The sequence below is a fragment of the Mycteria americana genome, chromosome 4 (assembly GCF_035582795.1).
Source record: "Mycteria americana isolate JAX WOST 10 ecotype Jacksonville Zoo and Gardens chromosome 4, USCA_MyAme_1.0, whole genome shotgun sequence".
NCBI classification, from domain to species: domain Eukaryota; kingdom Metazoa; phylum Chordata; class Aves; order Ciconiiformes; family Ciconiidae; genus Mycteria; species Mycteria americana.
The window spans coordinates 74,074,833-74,095,000 of record NC_134368.1 but is presented as its reverse complement, the minus strand read 5'-3'; the positions used below and the strand labels follow the sequence as shown (position 1 = coordinate 74,095,000).

General features: G+C 35.3%; 1 protein-coding gene across 7 annotated transcripts in view; it reads right to left on the bottom strand.

The window, feature by feature from the left end:
* The window catches only part of LRBA (LPS responsive beige-like anchor protein), a 434,320-nt gene that overhangs the window by 89,497 nt on the left and 324,655 nt on the right, over positions 1-20,168 (bottom strand). For all 7 annotated transcript variants that reach the window (XR_012775615.1, XM_075500920.1, XM_075500925.1 and 4 more), the window contains one exon: positions 13,979-14,131. Coding sequence is in view for 6 of the 7 variants with exons in the window: in XM_075500920.1 (XP_075357035.1) it covers positions 13,979-14,131 (153 nt within the window). In the remaining variant the exon portion in view is untranslated. The remainder of the gene's footprint in view (positions 1-13,978; positions 14,132-20,168) is intronic.

The following is a 20,168-nucleotide window of genomic DNA, read 5'->3' as shown; positions in this document are numbered from 1 at the left end:
TATCACAGCTTTCTGTCACTAAGCTCCTCTTTCACTATTCACGTGCCACCACCTTCTCTAGCCTCTTTGTAGAAAGCAATCTTGAAAACCTCGATATGTAGTATTTAATTGCAGTTCATAACTGGCCCCTGGCAAACATAAATTCTGGAGACTACTTTAGTTGGGTTTTTTTTCCTTACTTACTCTCTTGCTTCTCATAACATCCTAAACCTCATGATAAAAGGAGCAGGAAAAAGGGGAATATTTCAGTCAAAGATGTGTGATTAAGAAGCATCCATCTCTAGGAAACCCCGTGGCTCACTTTAGGGAATACCAATGGAATACATTCCTTACCTTCCTCCTGCATTGCGACTTACTCTTGTTAGGGAAGTGAGAAAACTGACATATAACAGAGATGGCCATCTGGCAGACCACGGCAAGACCCAGCTTGCCAGGCGGTTTTATCTGATCCTCTAGCATGCCTGCCCATCACCAGCTCAACCAAATTGAGGATAACGTTTATATATGCTGCAGCAGAAAGGTGTATAAATCAAATCAAAATCAGCAGGATTTATAGTATCAGATATAAATTGAGCTAACATGACTGTGTTGATCTAGCCAGAAATAAAGTTGACCCCTGAGTACATGGAATTTACTCATTTCTAGTGCACAGGCCAGCTCACGGCAGTCTTCTACATAACCGCAATAACAAAGTGGTAGCTAAAACAACACAAGTCAGCACACTACTTCCACCTTGGGTACAAGGGCCTATAAATGGGTCATAATCAGGTTAGATGACATGTCCCATGGGAGAAATCTCAACGCAAAGCAAAATTTTCCATAAAGTGGTCACCCGTGGTTACAACAATAAAATAGGAACTTTTCTCTCTATTTGGGAGAGAAATATCCAAACCCGAAAGAATTAATCTGAATATTGCTCTCTTCTAAACTTATTCTAAACCACTAATGCATAACAGGGCAAACTGCAACTGGGACAGAGTTAAATAAACATGTGTAAAGCCAGAGAGGAACACAATCTGCTAAAAATCTGAGAATGGCTCGGATCTGTCCACACTAGCAGTAAAACTAGGCTTAAAAATCTCTGGATGTGAGCTATGTTTGTATGCAGCTTTGGAACGGATTTTAATCATAGCTTAATTCTGGTGTATACACGGCCCAAGGGTGTGCCTGTATGATGTGCCTGCATCAGTCTGAAGGGAGGATATTGACAGTGCAGACATCCAAGTCCACTGCAGTATGCCTAGTTCATGTGCTTTTAGTATCTTAAAGAAAGCTTTAATAAATAAATTGACTATAAATAAAATAGCCCTGTCAGAATATGCAGCAAAATTTAATTCTTAGTTTATTTATATTAGTTTAGGCAAAATATATTAAAAACTTATTATTAAAAAAGTTATCCTGTGATTTTTTATGAATGCAGAGAACAATCCAGCAACTCTTGGAGCATGCTCTCACCATCTTCCATTCCTAATCCTCATTACAAAGTTCTTATTCTGCCTCAGAAAGCAGATGGCAAGAGATAATGTCAGTAACAATTAGGAGGCTTCACTGCCCTAAAGGACTCTTCTGCTATACACTTGTAATATTTTTTTCAGAGATTTTTAGAAACAGCATACTTTGCACTATTTTATTCTAGGTATACTGGTTGCAACATCCCCAAAACAATTACACAAGTTTTGTTTTGTTGGGGTTTTTTTCCCTTAAACAACGGAGAATGTTGTAATTTTTATTCATTAAAAATAAAGACATTACAAATGAAACATCCAACATTACTTTCATTCTACACATTGCAAAACTAAAACCACTTGAGTTTCCTATTTTTAATCAACTTCCTCTACACTACTTGCATGCTGCTGAACCTTTCATGTTTTTATGAGCCCAGTTCAACTCTCACTAACGACTAACTTGGATCAGATCCAAAATTTCTTCTCAAACTGTGGCTTAGAGAAATCCTACCCATTTGGACAAGGATAAACACAAAGAACCTCACAAAAGTATATATTATGTCACTTTATCTATGCAGTATTTTGTCTGCTTGTGACCTATTTGAATGTCAATTATATTTTTGCTATTATTAATATCTTTAATCTTGCTTTACAAGCTGTTGCTTTTTATTAACAATATTAGTCTACCTAAATAAAATCCAAAGAGGAAATAAAACTTCAGAATGAAAAGAAAAAAAACAGTGAGGGATAGATAGATTTCATATAATTAATATGTTGGCGATTCATTTTGAAACTTTAGTATTTAAGATGGAGAAAAGAAAATTACTTCCAAAAAGAAATAAGCCAGGCTAGCTTGGTTCTAGAGCCTTCTTTGAGTTACCTAAACCTTGTCTGTCTATAGACATACTGTCCAATATCCTCCTACAAAGCAGCTACACTAATGGAAGACATACCTGCCCTCTGTCACTCATTAAAGCTCCCCTCTGCCACAAGCTACTATGCCTCAGATCTGCTACAGACACTAGCAAATGAGGACTCCCTAACATATTTCAGTCAAAATGAACCAAGCTAGACAGCTAAAACATTTTTTAACTAGTTAAACTAACCTGGAAAGGGTCAGGTGAGCACAAGCATGAGAAATTCTAGCTCTGGCATTTTTACTAACAGTCCTCTACTTCAGGAGAAACTTCCATGCTTCAAAAGCAGAACAATTATATTGGTTTAAATGCAGAGTATACAGTATTTGTAGCTATTAGAGAATGAAATAAGGAAATTAAAACTGGTCTTTTATTGGATTTGGTTCTGTAGTTGACTATATACCTCACAAATTTTACTAATGCAGTTCTATTGATCAGCACGTACTTAAAGGGGTACCTTGCAGCTAGCATGTGCACCCTTTTAACTAATAAAGATTGAGAGTAAAAATTACAACCCAAGAGATTTGGTTTGCTTTAATTGCTTCAAAAAGAGAAAGTGGAAAAGGAATTCACAGTCCTTGATTGTTTAAGGGTGGACCAACCATCTGACCAAAGGAATACTGCCCAGTATCTTTATTACTTGGGTGAGCATGACCTTGACTGTCAAAAGCCTGCTTTTGTTTTGCTAAATACATTCTCCTACTTGACTGATGGGCTATAGTTTGGCCTCTCCCTAAACCAAAAGGGCTACACCTGAACTTCCAATTAAAGGGTAACAACTGGCAGATGTGAGGGAACATCTAGGAGGAGGTTGATGCTGAGCAGATGGGCTAGGGTGCGGCAACGCTTTCCATCAGTTTCCACCCACTGCTTTTGCAAAAGCGCATAATCACCATGAGCCTGACACTACACTTCCTCAAGCAGCACTATGGTACTCCCTGCAGAGCCCTGTGCTGCTATAGTTAAACTAATATCCAAAACACAGCTAACTAGAGCTTGTCTAGCTCTACAAGTCCACACTGCTGACTGTGGTTTAATGAAATACCAACTTTGACAGAGAAAATAGTTTAAGAAGTTTCCACTCTGAAATGTTTGTACTTGCACTGCATTGCAGCTAACTCTGCCATTATTTGTGCCAATGCCACCACCGGTAGAGCAATATTGTAAATCAGGTCACTAAAATAATAACCTAGGTTCAAAACAAGGCCTTTTCATATCATTTCAGTGATCTAGTTTAAAGTACAGCCTCACAAACATTTGTTCCTGCACAAAGACACAGATGGGGAAATGTGGTGAGGGATAGGAAGAAGAGGTGGGGGACTCACCTTAGCTACATCCCTGCAAGTCCCCTATGTTTAGGAACTATGTCTTCAGATTTTCCTTTCTATAAAGCCAGAAAATCTGTTGTACAGGACTAAAGCATCATTAATTTGATATGGTCAAGAAAAAGATCCTTCTATTTATTAGAGCAAGAAGAGGTGGGGTACTGTTTCTCTCATGAAACTCTCATATATTCCTCTAGAGCTTGTCTTAACCACTGAATGTAAGATCTTGTATTTCATATTACATGTTTTATACTGCCTAACAAACTAGATATCTTTTTATTTGTATAAACATCCACAGTCCCTTTCTGGTTCCTGTTGTTACTCTTAATGTTCCTGAGTCTAATTACACACTCTTTGAAAAATATTACCTTGTAGCAAATTTAAATTTTTCATTTCATTAACAACCTTTACATTGTTATGTTATGAAATAGAAAATGGAATTTCCCGATGCATCTTCTCAGTACTATTCATTATATTGTATGCTTTTATTATGCTCTTTCTTATTCTCCTCTCTTCTAGGAAGAGGAAACTCCTCCCTCATACAAGAGTTTTTCCTACCTCCATATCATTGTCATAAGCTTTCTCTGTACCCCAGATGGTTTAGCAATATTACTGTTCCTCATCCCAGGCTTTCAAAAAGTGGAGTCTTGCCAGGGAAAAGCACTAAAAGCAAAGCCTCAGCTGACTTTTTTTGTATCCTTCCATGTAGGGCACAGATGGCTATGTTTTCTCCAACCCCTCCCCTACTTCAGCTGAAGACCACAAATTCTCAGTTTATTTCTCCATAGCTCCACATATGCAAACATTATCAAAATTTCACTTTCTTTTCCAACACTTAGGATGGAAACTTCTCTACATTCTGACTATATTACAAATATTTTATTTAGAACAAACTACCCATCAATTTCAAATTTAGCAGTATATTTTCACATATGATCTATAAATAAACTTTAGACAACACTGAAAGAAATCCAACAACACTATATCCTGCCAGGTCTCTCACCAGTACATTCTGTTGTATGGAAGTCCTAACCAACCTTCACCTTACAGGAGGAACGAGTTGCAATATTTCTTTGCAAAGCAACTTCCAGTCACAGACTGTAGCTCTTAGTAAACGGAGTAAGAAACTGCCATCACTTTCAAACTTTTTTCCTCCCTTACCTGTACTGAGCTTGTGATGAAATTTTTTCCATGTTAATCAGAATTCCTAATATATTTTCAACAGTACACAGTATCCCTCAGAACACCATTTACAGGGAGTGCCCAGGCACAGCATTCGGAGAACAGACAAACAGAAGACAGACAGATTTAGTGAACACCTGTTAAATGGGGCAATGGCTCCAGCACAATTGTTTCCCACTTCATTTCACACAGTAATAACTTTAATGTCCTCCATGGACTAGCTTTCAAACACCAGTTCTACAACATCAAACAACAAAAGAGCTGAAAGCAAATTTGTCTAGATTGCTTCCAATGAACTTTTTCGGATAAAAGCAAATTTACCTACCTTAGTTCTCCTTTATTTTTTTTTAAATTGTATACACTCAAACTGTGTTATCATTTGGCTTTTTATAATCTTTCCCATTTGCATATCATTCTCCTCCATGTTTTACTATTTATCTTGGCTATGATAAATTCTCTTATCCTATTAGAAAATCTGCATCTGTCATCACCCTCTTGAATGTTCATAGTTTTAGTTTAGGCTTTGTTTCCTTTTGACTCTTCTACATCCATTCTGGCTTTTTTTACTACTTAACCTCTTTTTTGTTTCATTTTGCTCTCATTTAAAATATTTGTGCTCTCCTTTTTAGTTTTTCTCTTGCTCACCTTGTTTAGTCTCAGACTTCACTAAGATGCATTACAGATAACTGTGTAGTGTCATAACGATTAGCAAGTAATTTAAACTATTTTTAGAATGTGACAGGTTGGGTTTTTTTAAGTATGAAAGAATTATGCTAGAATTATTTAATACCTAGAATTTTTGGAATTATGAAGATTGGCAAATTTTGATCTCAGCTTCTTTAATTTTTTTTCCACAATAGCAAAGACAGACAGACTGCCCAGGAAATCACATTCCATGATTCCATTAAGCTTTGTTTATTCAGGAAGACTGGCATCTATCACACTTTCAGAAATTATTTAAATGAAAGCATGTGTGGACTTTTTTTTTTATTTTACTCTGCTTACAGTCTTGAAGTCCAGAGTTTACTTGTAATTTCAATAAAGTAACTTGTACGCAGAGTTTAAAGAGATGGTAGGAATCACAAACAAGATGTAATGAAGGTATTATTACGGAAAGAATAGATTTTACAAACTCTGCTTTCCCTTCCTATTTACATATTTGGATTGGATATAAATGCGATCAATGCTTTTGGCTAACAAATGATGAAACACTACCTAGGTTACTGTTTTCATTGAAAAGACAAAAAAGTTTCCTTACATCATCACATTTTTGCTTTTTACTATATATTAACTTTGTCCTACAGATGCACCTCTCCAATGTATTCCATCGTATATATTATCCAAACCCCATCTTCCAATATTAGCGTATTTTGATGTGTTGTGAAACCAAAACTGAATGCTTTCAGCATTCTTAAGACAAGTTCTATTCAACAGCATGGCTTGAGTTCACTTTTCATTACCTCCCTACATTCATTCTTGAATGTATTTGACTTTCTTTGTACAGTAGTCTCCTTTACAAATTAAATCTATAAAAATTCTTACCTGAAAATTAGTAAAACCAATATTCCAACAGAATTGGATTTAAATAAACATGAATTTCTGGCCATATTTCTTAGATGGCACTTCAATAAAAATAAGTCATTCTCATACACACAGTCAACTGTACACACAGAAAAATTAGTCTACTTTTGCTTATTCCCAGATTTTCAGAATCTTTTCTAATAGGCCATATATCACATTCCTTTAGAAATATTTCTTCTCTACTTTTCAAAAATGTCCTGTATTGTATTGAATGTCTTTTATTGTCCCTCTAGAATACCCACAGATTAGGTTTTCACTTGCACTGATTTCACCTAAGTGCCGTTATGCTGGCATTACTAATGTTATTCTAGACCTATCTTCATATGAGATCTGAATAAGGTGCTTAAAAATACGTAATGAAGGCTGATTCCTCTCCCTTTCTATGCTAATAATCAGCTCTGTACATGTTGTAATTAAATCAAAAGACTGCTTACAATTATCCAGTATTTCTAGATTCTAGCCTGCACACAATTATTTCTGTGTGAAAGACAACAAAGGTTCTAACTTTCAGGAAGGAATTCTAACAGTGTAAAAAATCCTGCAGTGACAAACAGATGATTAAATTGTTACACATGTGGCCAAATAGGTAGGAAATGAGTGTAAGTGGTACAGTAACACAATTATACCAATACATCACTTAGCTCAGGTGCAAAACAAACAGGTTTAAGCCAATGTTGGTATTCTACATGGACAAATTGAAAGGGAAAACGAGACAATCACTAGAACTGCACACTGCAGGCATGTAAGCACTTTTTGAGGAAAGAAGGAATCCTGCTGCTTAAATTTACACACCATCCTACATTTCTTCAACTGTTTAAGAGACTTTCTGTGCTCCACTGCCTTTTAAGTACCTACATGGTGCAGGCCCTGTGCTTCCCAGGACTGCCTTGTTTTCACAGATGAGGAAAAAAATTATGTGTTAAACAGTATCAAATTTTTAAATACATGAAGTCCAATATGCCAGCAGGCTGGACCCTTCACACCCAACTTTGCTGAAGAATAATATTCCTGACAAGTTTCTGGATTAGACTGTTAAGTTTCTGAGACGTCTATGAATGGAAATATTTATTTTGCCTGATACAAGGAACCTTACCTCCTTGGCACAAACCTTTTTCCACAGTCACAGCTTGAAAGCAACATAAAATGAATGCAGCATGGTGTTTTAAGATGCATTGTCAATAGTTATGTTTAAACATATACCTACTTTACATGCATTACACATGCATGTGGCATAGAAATACAAGTTTTGCCAGGAAAAGCAAAGTTACAGGTTACTTTCCAACCTACTTTTTCTATTATAAATTTATGAAAGTGATTTTTTCTAAAAACTAAAATGTTTGTAGAGTTAATAGATATACTCCTTTCAGAGGATATTGTATAAATCTGATATTGTATATAGATTATAATTTCCAAAGAAAAGCCACAAGAAATCACTAAACATCAGAAATACAAATGGAAGTAACACTTCAATCGCATATATATTTCGTGAAGTAAAGAGTTTGAAAGAACTGGTATCAAAACTCTTCTCCTTTTCCACCATGATCCATCACCTCTCTTCTAGATGAACAGATATCTAACATGCCAATGAACAGGTATCTCACATGCCATTTCCTTCTCCTCTCTTCTACACTCAAATTCTGTGAAGATTTCAGATCAGCTCGGATTGCCAGAAGTATCTCCATCACGTAGTGTACACAGACCAATCTGCATTCTTTTTAAGACTACATCCTAGCTTTTTAAGACTACATCCAATCCTGCTTAAACTAGAATTTCAAAGTAGGTGCTGCACAGATAACAACTCTGATGTTGCTAGTTAACACGGTTTTCATTTTAGCCTTTTTCCTGCTCTCTAATGTTTTTAACATATTTAATGAGTAAGCTATTATCAGCAATATATGACTAATAATCTAGCAATCTACTACTAGTAATCTGCACTTGAGCCTTAATTCATACAGTTCATATCCACATGATTTTCTACAGCACTTGCTGTAACAGCTTTTTAAATACACAGCTGTGGAACCAGGAAAAAGACCATGGAGAGATTTTTCCAAGATCATACAAAAAATCCAGTACATTCCAAGTTACAGGCACTGCCTTAACTGCTGCTTCAATATCTTTATTTGACTAATAGCAATAGTTTTAATAGATTGAAAGTAGCACAAAGTTCTTGAAACCAACTTTTGGGGTTTTTTTTCATCCATTCACTTTCCATGAATAGGAGAGAGTGAAGACTCATGAAAACTGCAGTTCTGAGTATTGTTGGTGTGTGAGTTGGCAGGGAAGGTTGCTTTTTCAGTGTTTTCTGGTATAAGGTGCAGTAATCTGTGCTAAAAAGTAAGGCACCATATTGACTGGTAATGATCCTCTAATTTTCATTGTAGATCTTTATTACCAACTGATGATTCTTAATACTGATTCATTTTGCTCCACTAAAATTTGTATTAGGGTGAATGGCTGGCCTACCCTTCCTTTCTATGTTATTTATCATGCCAGGATAAATTTTGTTTATAGTACCTTTATGTATTTAAGTATTTCATTTGTTTCAGAAAGCATCCAGGCTTCCAATCACTACATTTTCAATTATTCGAAAACTGGATTTCAAAACTTTCAATCCAGCACAGTAATCGCATCACTTTTCTAATGTCTTGCATTTTCCCCAGCATTGAATCAAACGGATAAACCACTAATCATGAAAGGACTAACTCTGCAATAAAGCACTAAAATGCTTAAATTGAGATATATTGTGGAAAGCTGTCTTGACAGACCTCAACAACTTTATTATCATTGAAGCAATCTAATTCTCAAAAAGCTGAGGCTCATCAAAGCTGTTTGAAATTTAGTTATTATCAGTTGACTCATAATTTTAAATTAATTCTTACCTATTCAGACAGCCAACCTTCAATGACAGGACAAAATAGACCACTTTACTATTTAGAACAAACAGAACTGCCTTATTAGGATTTTTAGCTATTCCTAACTATCAGTGGGAAGTATGGGACTTTTCCTTGGGTTGCACCTCGTCTTTGTGAATGTCTACTTTGTCACGCATGATAAGAAGGTATTTAAAATTTCTATCAGCTTTAATGGGGTAATTATCACTAACTTCAACAAGTGAATTTAAATTCCTAAAACAGAGAACTTTTCTAAAGGAGAGCAGCTAACATAACTAAGACTGTGAAGCCAACAAAAGACCCCAGAAAAATCTAAGTTTAAAAGGATATGTCTATTTCAGTGTCTGAAAAATGATGTATCAACTACTGCTATAGTTTTTGTTCAAGATTTCTGTATCCAAACTACATCTGAACATCTATCTCTTTATACTCTTCTCCTCCCAGTTTACTTCCCATTTCTTTTTTCGTATAGGTCTCTCAGAAGCATGGGAGAACCAAAAAATTGTTAGGTATTTTCTTCTTATTAGATATTAGATCAAGTTAGTATTCTCCCCTTTGCTCACATACTAATGCCCTAAAGATATCATAACTCACTTTGAAATAATAAAGTAAGGATGCAATACTATGTTGCATTTGGGTTTTCTTTCTTGTGGAGGGGAGGGATTGTAATTTTATCTCATTTAAAAGTTTGTGGTTTTTTTACTTTTATTAAGCTAATACTATAATTTTTATTACATACGTATATAAAATGATGGAATCTTACAATAATACAAGTATTGTCAACTGCATCTGTGTAAACTGAGGACTATTTTCAGATATCTTAGCAGTTATTCTATGGCACTAAATATAGTACAGACCTTTAGAGGTATATAACAAGGTTTCAGAATGGCAAAAGCTCATTCACTTTTCCATCAAACTGTGGACTGGGTCAGAGAAAAATATCCTATCCCCCTCCCACATTGAATTGTGCTATTATAAAATATTGTGCTATCATAAACTAATACAAAGTACCAACTATATGCAGAAGCAATACATGCATTTTACACTTCTTTGTATTGCTTAGAATGACATCCTGATGCTATCATTTAGCTCATCATGACATTCCATCAATCAAAACCCAGTTTTAATTATACACCATTCTGCTTTTTCTCTCAAAGTAAACACAGAAGACATGCAACGATCTATTTCAATTAAAATACATACTTTATAGAATTAAAAATAGGTTGGGAATCAGCTTTAAATCAGCTATCAGCCTGTCAATTAATGTTCTGAACCCCTGCTATTGACCCAGTACTGTACAAGCTGTTATTATGCACTGTCCTACATATCATCTGTTCCCCGTGCTGGTCTGTTCCAGAAAGACAGACAGCTGCAACAGTATATCCCTGTTCAACCTGAGGACCATCTGACTTTAATTGTAGCACACAGCTTGATGTGGGTCTGGTTATGAGAAGCCAAAGTATCACACTGTAATAATCTGGAAAAGCAGAAACCTGCCAACACAAGGCTGCAAACAGGGGCTTGGGCTGTCTGGCTGGCTGACGGGCTGCAGGAAATATGATTAATGAGCAAGGTATAATGATATCAGGAACCCGATTAGCACCACAAAAAGGTCACAGATCAAAGTAGTATGCATTTCATGAGCTCCAATCATTGTATAAGATCTGTGGACTTAAAGAGGTAAACTGAAATGCAAAGAGAAAAAATATCTATGTGTGATAGCTTACGAAATGAGCACTTAAAATACTATAATCACTATTTTGGCTGAACCAGGAAGCAGCAAGGAAAAATTACCTGAATGAATCTGCCCATGCCACAATGTAGCAAGCTTTTTTTGATAGCATTTGTGAGGAACTGACCTTTAAGCATTCTTCCTAAACACACCTAAACACACCTTAAAAATAAAACTATGCTGATTTGATGCTGATGGTATCCAATCCACTAAGTATTAACAAGAAAAAGTGATTTAATATTTGTATGTAATTTTCTCAGTTTTATTCTACTGCAAAAATGGCACATTACAGAGGGCATCATCCATACCAGCACTAACAGGGCCACCAACACCATGGTTAACTATGTCACACAGAAGCAGTTAACGTAATTCATTGGCACAGAGGTTTAAATTTAATGCTACCAGACTGACCAAAACTTGATATCTGAATTACAGCAACAGTATCAGGGACCTACAGTGTCACCAAAAGGGATGATGTCTGACACACTTTAATATACTGTCACTTGGTAAATATTTCTTACTTTCGTAATTAACTTAAGCCTTAAAAAAATTTCTGTTCTGTCCAATTGTGCAATACTTGAAAACTGCATGTTCCTGTAAAAGTTCTTTGTTTTGAAAAACTCTAATTTATGGCAACTTTTGCACGTTCTTTCAATACACCATTTGACAAGTGGTACTGCAAGGTCTGCTTTCACAGCAGAAGTTATGAAGCCAAGCAGATTACTAGCAAAGTCTTTTTGATTAAAATAGTTTCAAAAGTCACAATCACTAATGAATAATTACTTGGGGAAGAAAAGTATATGAGAAGGAAACATTAATTATATTTAGATAACAAATATGATATTTCAGTTTCATAAGAAATGCTGAGTGAAATTAAGGAAATGAAAAAGTAATTTTAATCTTCATCATTCAAATATACAGAAGTTAACATACTGCTGCTTTCAGATTACTTTTTCTTGAAATGAAAGTTTTGGATATGTAACAAGCACTTCCCTCATTCTAGAGTGTTCTGAACTGCTTTTTTTCAGGATTTAACAAAATAAAGATGTGCTTATTGTAGACTGTACATAAAAAGAAAAAAATACATTTGGAGTACGGAATGAGATCATTACTCTCCAAGATAAGACTTTAAAGGGATTTTACATTTTGTGCACAAGAGTTTAACAGTAATAATCAAAAAGCAGCTGCTTGCTGCTGCTGAAGCACTTCATCCTGTGAATACAGCACAAGTGAGAGATATCAGAGTGCGCTGCAAGAAAGGCAGACACTAGTGGCAAAGGCTTTGGGAAATGATGGAAGGATAAGGAAAGGGTAGGTCAGAGCATACGGAGAGGTAAGGGTGAAAAAAACCTGGCACCAAGGCTAGAAATGAGGAAAAGAAAATTAAGAGCTAGAATCTTAGAAGAGGAGCAGGAGATGGAGAATAACTTCACAGTGGGGAAAGCCAGATCTGTAATTAATAGAATGAGAACTATATTTTATGCAAAAGCTAAAATACCACAGTCATGAGAGATCAAGGTCACAGGCTGCTTTTGACAAGTCTGCTTAAGAACACAGCTTTTCATTTCTCAGGTTATCCTGAATCACCAACACATGCCAAGCTCAAAAAGGTGTCAGGCTACCTCCCTAACCTATTACCTATCAGCACAATCGTAAGATCAAAAGTTGTGTTTGAATATGGTTTGCCAAGTAGTCCTGCTAAATGTTAGTGTATTTCATACCTCGTTTAAATAAAATTTGCACATACTTATATATGAAGCAAAACACTAAATTCACCTAATATAATTTGTGATTATTATGGTGCACCCTACAACTGCCTGCAGAAATCTAGGCCAAATAACATTTCTGAAGACCATGGTATCATGTCACCAGTAAAAGCACAGGGTAAAGCATTCTGATAACTTATAAATCACAGATTTCTTCTGATGTGACTGTTCTGCAATTTTATGAATATGAGATCTGATGTTCTGCCAACAACAGAACTTTTTCCATTCCCATTTTCTAACTTAGGAATATCAGGACATTATCAAATCTAAGCCTGGTATGTGAAAAGTTTTTGAGAGTTTCCATGCCTTAATTCAGTATTTCCCAGTTAGCTGACTACCACATGAAAACTGCAGCCTCATTTTTCAAGATTCATTAAAAAAAGCTTCTCTAATGTATTTATTTTAGAGTGCCACTGATGCAGAATACTTTCATTTTTGGAAGAGTCTAATGTAATAGCTTTGAGAATGTGCTGAAACGCCAACAATGATACTGTAACAGCTATGCTGTAATTCATTACACTGCCTGGAGGGCACAGTGAAGACAGGCAGTGCTAACAACAGGATTTTCCAAAACAGGGAAGAGAAGAGTAATACAGGTTTGGGGAATGAAGCAGGCAAAGGAGAACTCAATTTTATTTTCTTGTAAAAACTGCTCTGAAAAATATCAATTTAATTGAAGAAATGGAAGAGGTGGCAGAAGATTTAAAATGCAACCTTCTTTCCTGACATGTTCACTGCTTTTTGGAGTTAAATGGATACTAAAATTAAAAACCACTAAAATTATATTTAAGTAATCAGAGTGACAAATATTTCTATGATAAAACAAGCTTTTTCAAGTTTTCTGTGAAGTGATGATTTTATTAGCTCTTTAGAACCACAAGAGCTGACATACAAATGGGTAAGATCTCCTGCGCATTTAGACCACACACAAACTTTTTTGAGCAATTCTAAAGAATGAGCAACATTATATGCCTTTTTTCTTCCTAAACTTGTAAATCTAACATTTCTTCAGATTATTTCAGCCATAGTCCTACATAAATTATAAACAGCTATATATTGCAAGCAAAGATCCAAACTACTTCAGAATAATCTTGCAAGACAAATGTTACTTGACAGACAATAGAAGATAGCCATCTTACCAGTCTGTTTATGCGAACAAATTCTTCTGGGGTTTTGGCCCATGGTGGAAGTTCAACATCAGACACAACTGTTCCATCATCCATCACTCCCAGATTGTAATTGTTGCTGTTGACAAATATCTCTGGGAGGTAATAGAATTCAGGAATCAATTCCTGTAGATAAATGAAAAACAATGCCACGTTATAAATTCTGTCAGAGGACACACTTTGTCATGTTAAAAAAACAATTATTAGAATGGCATTAGGCAAAGAGAGTAAAAGGGAGAGGCAAAGAGAGTAAAAGGGAGAGGCAAAATCCTCCCACAGACGTCCCCCTCCACCCCTAGAAGGGGGAAATCCCCTCTTTCATATTTTCTAAAATTTAAACCTTTACATATGATAAATCCTTATCATGCTTTTAACACGACAAAGAACTAAGACACAACAGGCTATAAAACCAAAAAGTCAGAACATTGGTTTTGATTGCGTATTATGCACAGAGAAACTTACAAAACTAAAGTAATGAACATCACATGGTACAAATAATATTTAGTGGAAAGCAACAGACAACCAGGGATGTTAAGAAGTTGGGAAAAACTGCTTCTTTCACATTTTAATACAATCCACGTTTTAAAGTGCTAATGCACAAATGGCAGTCTATAGTTTGGGTGAAAGTAGTGCCATATATATTAATTACAAAGGTCTAAAACCGAGTTATATTCTTATTCTCTCTAACATAAAGGGTCTAAGAACTTAATGTTTAGGCTATTATCTAAGATGGTTCAATGCCCAGAAATAATTTTTTTGTAAATTCTAAAATACCTGGAGTTATACCACATGTTCAGAAAAAAACCCACACAGTCAAAGCTGTATCAAGTCAATACTTTTCTTTCATGGAAAGGTCATTAACTCAATTATATGTCCAGCCTATACTTACAGGGAAGAATCATGCATAATTTCACACACGCACACACAAGACAAAAAAAGGAAGGAATTTTACATGGTTACAAGGTCTGTGTATGTGCTAAATTCCTTGTCAGGATCATCACAGCTTTAAACAAGTGTGCTCTATAGGCCTGTGCTGAACAGGACTGGAATGCAGCATTTAACACTTCCATGGCTGGCCCACCCTGGCACTTCTGCAGGCAGAGCCTGCTATGCTAAACATGGTTGAGGAAAAAATGCAAGCACATACAGCAAAGGAATTGTAATTTCCAAGTCTTATGAGAATAAGAAAGTAATACTAATGGCTAAACAAAGACATTTTTTAAGCAGAAAATGGTACATCCTAGTGCAGAATTGAACACAACGTGCTAGGAAGCAAAATTAAGCTCAAAACCGTAAGGATTTTCTCCTGGGTAAGTGGAGCGTTTCCCTGTTTTGCAAACAGACATGCAACTTCGTAAGTTGTCATTTATTTTGTAAAATATGCACTAGGATATACATAAACATATCTAAGTTAATGTGATTAGAACCTTATTTACATACTTTCATAAATGTCTGCAAAGTCCTGGCATACCACTTAATAGAAAAAGCCTATTAAGACATAACATACATATTTCTGCCCTTAATATATTTTAAAGGTGCTTTTTTTTTTTGTCTCAACTTGATGTTGAGACTTAAATACACCCAATAAACCTGGCAATTTGATGGATTTAGAAAAACTGAGCCACTAAATTAGAGAATTTACTTCCTTTGCAAAGAAAGGATCAATACGTGTAATTGCTTCAGGAAGCGTATTTCATAGCAAATGACTGGTGTAAAATTTGCCTTCCATACAGCAAGTGCAAACTGCACGCCACTTAAGAAGTAGAAAAAAAATCAGACTGCCCCACTGGCTTTGTCTACGGTGGGTGTAGTATGTAGCTACGTCAGAAGCTCAGTAGATCAGATCTGAAACCCAGTCTTGACATGGGTCAATGGATCAGTGGTCTCCCAGATAGCCCCTCAGGGCCAGCTATGGCATGAGCAGCTTTCCAAATGGCTGAGTGCAATAGGGAGGTCATCAGATTGCGGACAAGGTCAATCCGAAGTAGCCAGGGCAAAGACAGGAAAGATCAAGCAGGAATTAAGCTATTATCACCTCCATCCTTGTGTGAAACACTGCTTGGCTTTGAATTGTACATCTTTTTGTTTACAGTCACTTTAATTAACTAGTAGGGTAAAAACATGCTTCTGTACCAAATGCTTGACAAGTACTTGATAAAAAGAGATTTGAAACTATTTAATTGGATAAGTGAAAGAACAAGAATGTAGCAAGGATAAACGTTTGTAAAAAAGAAAGTACTCTAACCCTGAAGTTTCTGGAGTTTTTATCATCACAGGCAGAAACTAACAAAGAAAAAGCAGAGACACTGGACTATTAATTCGATAGCAGCATGCACCACAAATATGAAACCATACCATGATTCTGAATACTTAAAACATATGCTCATTACATATGTTACTGATGTTTTTATTTTTTTATATATACATCTGTACAGCTATTCATTAGTTTCTTTCAAGATCAGAAAACATTTGGCTTTCTAGAACACACACTGTTTTCATTAGATTACACAGAAACAATATGCTGCCTGGAAACTTAAAAATTATCAGTAACTCCTGTTAGTTTGACCATTAGAAACTTTTCATAAAACGTTATTTCATTACTCCAGAAATGAGTTTTCAGAAAGTTTTTCACTGTCCCCATAATGATACATTTTTACAAAAGGAGCTTCTTATCATCTGATTTTTTTATCTAGACCATGTGCTAGCATTTACACATGGGAAAACGGAGTGCAAACAGATACACTGGGCCATTCTAATTGAGTAGTATTTAGCGCCAATTTTCAATGGTTCTATACAGGTGAAATGACATTAGTTAAAGGCCAACACTTTTTCCTAAAACCAGCGAATAAACCTGATAATAAAATATTTCCTTTTTACCACGTTTATGAATATTCATGTAGTAGGTAACTGCAGTCCTTAACAGTCCTTCTCAACTCTATTTGTGGGGTCTTCTTTTTTCTTAAAATATTCACCTCACATGCACAGATTGACAATAAGACAGCAGATGCTGACTCACATGTGTATCTCCATTAATAATGGAACTTTTTGAACACCTGAGAACATTAAAAAGATTAATTAATGCACTTTTTGCTTGTTTTTTGAGGGGTGGAGGAAGGAGTTACTTGTGGTTTCACACAAATACCACATAAAGATGCAGGACCAGCCACGAGGGGCCAGACTGAAGGACCATTTAGTATCTCACCTGGAACAGTGACAAGGACTGGAAGACTAACACAGGGCAAATATAGTCTTTCCATGGATATTCTGTCAGCTTCTTACAGTTAAACGGTTTTGAACTAATCTGTGCTTCTAATTTTTAAAATCATTAATCATGGGTTCCACACCGTAGTTTCGTCTACAAAGGTTTTTTCTTTGCCTATTCTAAAACTGCTTCCTAACAGTTCCAGTGGATGGTTCTAGTACCCATATTGTGAAAAACAGTAAATATTAATTCCTTATTCACTCTTCTATATGTCCTTCTGGATACTATAGACCTATATCATCACATTCTTTCTCAGTGGTCTCTTTTTGCAAGCTAAAAGATTCTAGTCAATTTAGATACATTCTCTCTGGAGGTCTTCCCTTCTGACTAACCATTTTGGTTGCCTTCATACTTTTTTTAATTCTACTGAATCCCTTCTGAAATTTTACGCACTCAGCACATGTACAGAAATGGTGAAATTGTTCCACATTTATTTTGTTTATATGATTTCCTGGAAAAATGAAAACATCTGTATGATTTGTTGAAGCTCTTGCTTTAGCACAATTGTGTTGAAAATTAGTTTCAGAAATTCCTCTGTTGGAATTCACCAGTTCTATAGGATAGAGACAGCCATCCTTATGATAAGCAATACTTCACTCCTTCTGCCATGTTTTTGATTTCATTACAACTGACGAAGGAGCTCACGGTGAATATCAACATGAATCTAACACACAGTATTTATAGTGGTATACATTTTTTTAAAAAAAGAAAAGATAAAATTTGCCATATCAGGATTCTTATTGAAATGCTTATAAAATTCTGCATATAATTAAAATACAATTTTTCTCTAACAAGAATTGCCATCTACCACACGGAAACAATGATTTCTAAGGAAACTTCACTAAAAAAGATTTTTTTACAAACAAGTAACATCAACAGAATGTCAGTTTAACACTGGTAATTTATCTTCATGTTTGCCACCATGCATAAAAAAATCTATACAAGATACTTTGTTTCTTTAACGTAATGAAATGTTATTTATTCTTTTCTTTTGTTTAGAAAATAATAGACAGATGCATTTTGAAGCAGAGTTATATGATCTGCAAAGGTGTCTAGAAACAGTGACACAGATTCCCTAACCATATTAAAACATTTATAAGATACCAGATTTTCAAACTAAATTATTTGACAATCACATTAAGCAATATTAAGCCTATATATAACCTGTCAAACAGAATAATAAAAATGCATATTGGAAGTCCAGGTTTTTATTCATATTGCCACACTTTATTTCCTCTGTTAGGGCACTTAAATGGCATTCAAAAATATATACTAATATATTAAATTAATTCAAATTTCATTTTTTCATCACACTTCAATGTAATAATTTTCATGACTGTGGGAAAGTATAATTTCTAAGTACCCATGAGTTTCCCTTCATCTGCTATATTTGTGTTATTTCTCCCAGAACTAAGAAATTGCCTCAAGACATTGCTTGAACTTCTCCCAACTTGTAAGAAAAATACTTCAGCAGATTTCCATTAAAATTCTAAATGTAATTAATGAAGAAATTAATTTTGTCAATGTCTAATCATCCTGTTAAAGTTCTAAGGATTATATTTCAAATATTTCTTAGTTTAAGAAAAATATTAAAATCTTCAGTAATTTACAATTAAGCAAAGAAAATTATAAAAAATCCAGGGTTTTTTTTAGTAGATTAATGAAATATATGATAACCACAATTAGTAGTTGATTCATTATTGACCAATAAGTATATTTTATTAAGTCAATAATTTATTGCATAAAAAATGCGTCTTTAAGGCACTTTAAATCCTGTTAGTCAATACATGGATTATATACACACAAAATTGTTTTACTTTTTACTGAGGATATATGTAAAAGTATGCAATGGTATCTATTGACCATATTTATACACTATATAATATGTCGTTCAGGTTAATTTGACAGAGAAAGAGGAAAAAAGTTGTATATATAACCACCTTCCTTTCCTCCATTTTTTAAAATTAACTGGGGGTGAAAAGGACTATATTGAATCATAAACAGGTCTAGATAAACCTTGAAAGGTCACCTTGTCCACCTTTCCATTCACAGACAATTATGATCAAGTATTCTTAAAAGATGTTTCTCTGCCTTGTTCTTTTAAAATTTTCAATGATGGCGATCCTACGAATTTCTAGTGTTCACCTGTTCACATCACTAAAAGGTCTTCCTAACATCTAGTCTGCTTTTGCTGCAGCTGGAGCCCATTTTGTGTCCTATTCAGACTGAATACAAGCAGCAGTTGCCCCTTTTTACACATACCAATGTGTAGGAGCAGCTTTTACCTCAGGGACAGCGAGATCCATTCTCACCAGCACTTTCTGACCACTATATCCTTCCTGCACTAAGGACAGACAGCACACACACCAGCACCAAGGCTGGCACAGCAGCACACTGGAACAGTAAGTACACAGCAGAATTCATCTCAATATAAGAAAGAAATTCTTTACAGTGAGAATTACTGTTCACTGGAACAACCTCCCCAGGGATGTGGTAGAGTCCCCATCACTGGAGGTTTTCAAGATGGGATTGGACAAGGTGCTAGATAATCTCATCTAGGCTCCCTTTCCCACGAAAAGTTGGACCAGACGATCTTTCAAGGTCCCTTCAGCCTGGGCTGTTCTACGATTCCATGAAATAAACTACACTGTGCCTGCCAGCCAAAATCCCCAGCAGGGTATAAGCATTACAACTGCCACTGCCAAGCACTTCACGTTTCTGTCCTTGTTCCTCTTTTCTCCAAAGTAAACAACCTAAAACCTTCAACTTTATATTTAATTTATATTATTTTCTCATTTTCTAGACTTCTGGTCATTCTCCTTTGGACTTCAGCAAATTTGTCCATAACTTACTTGAAGTTTATTATTTCAACAGCTACACAAAAAGTTTGGAGCAGATATT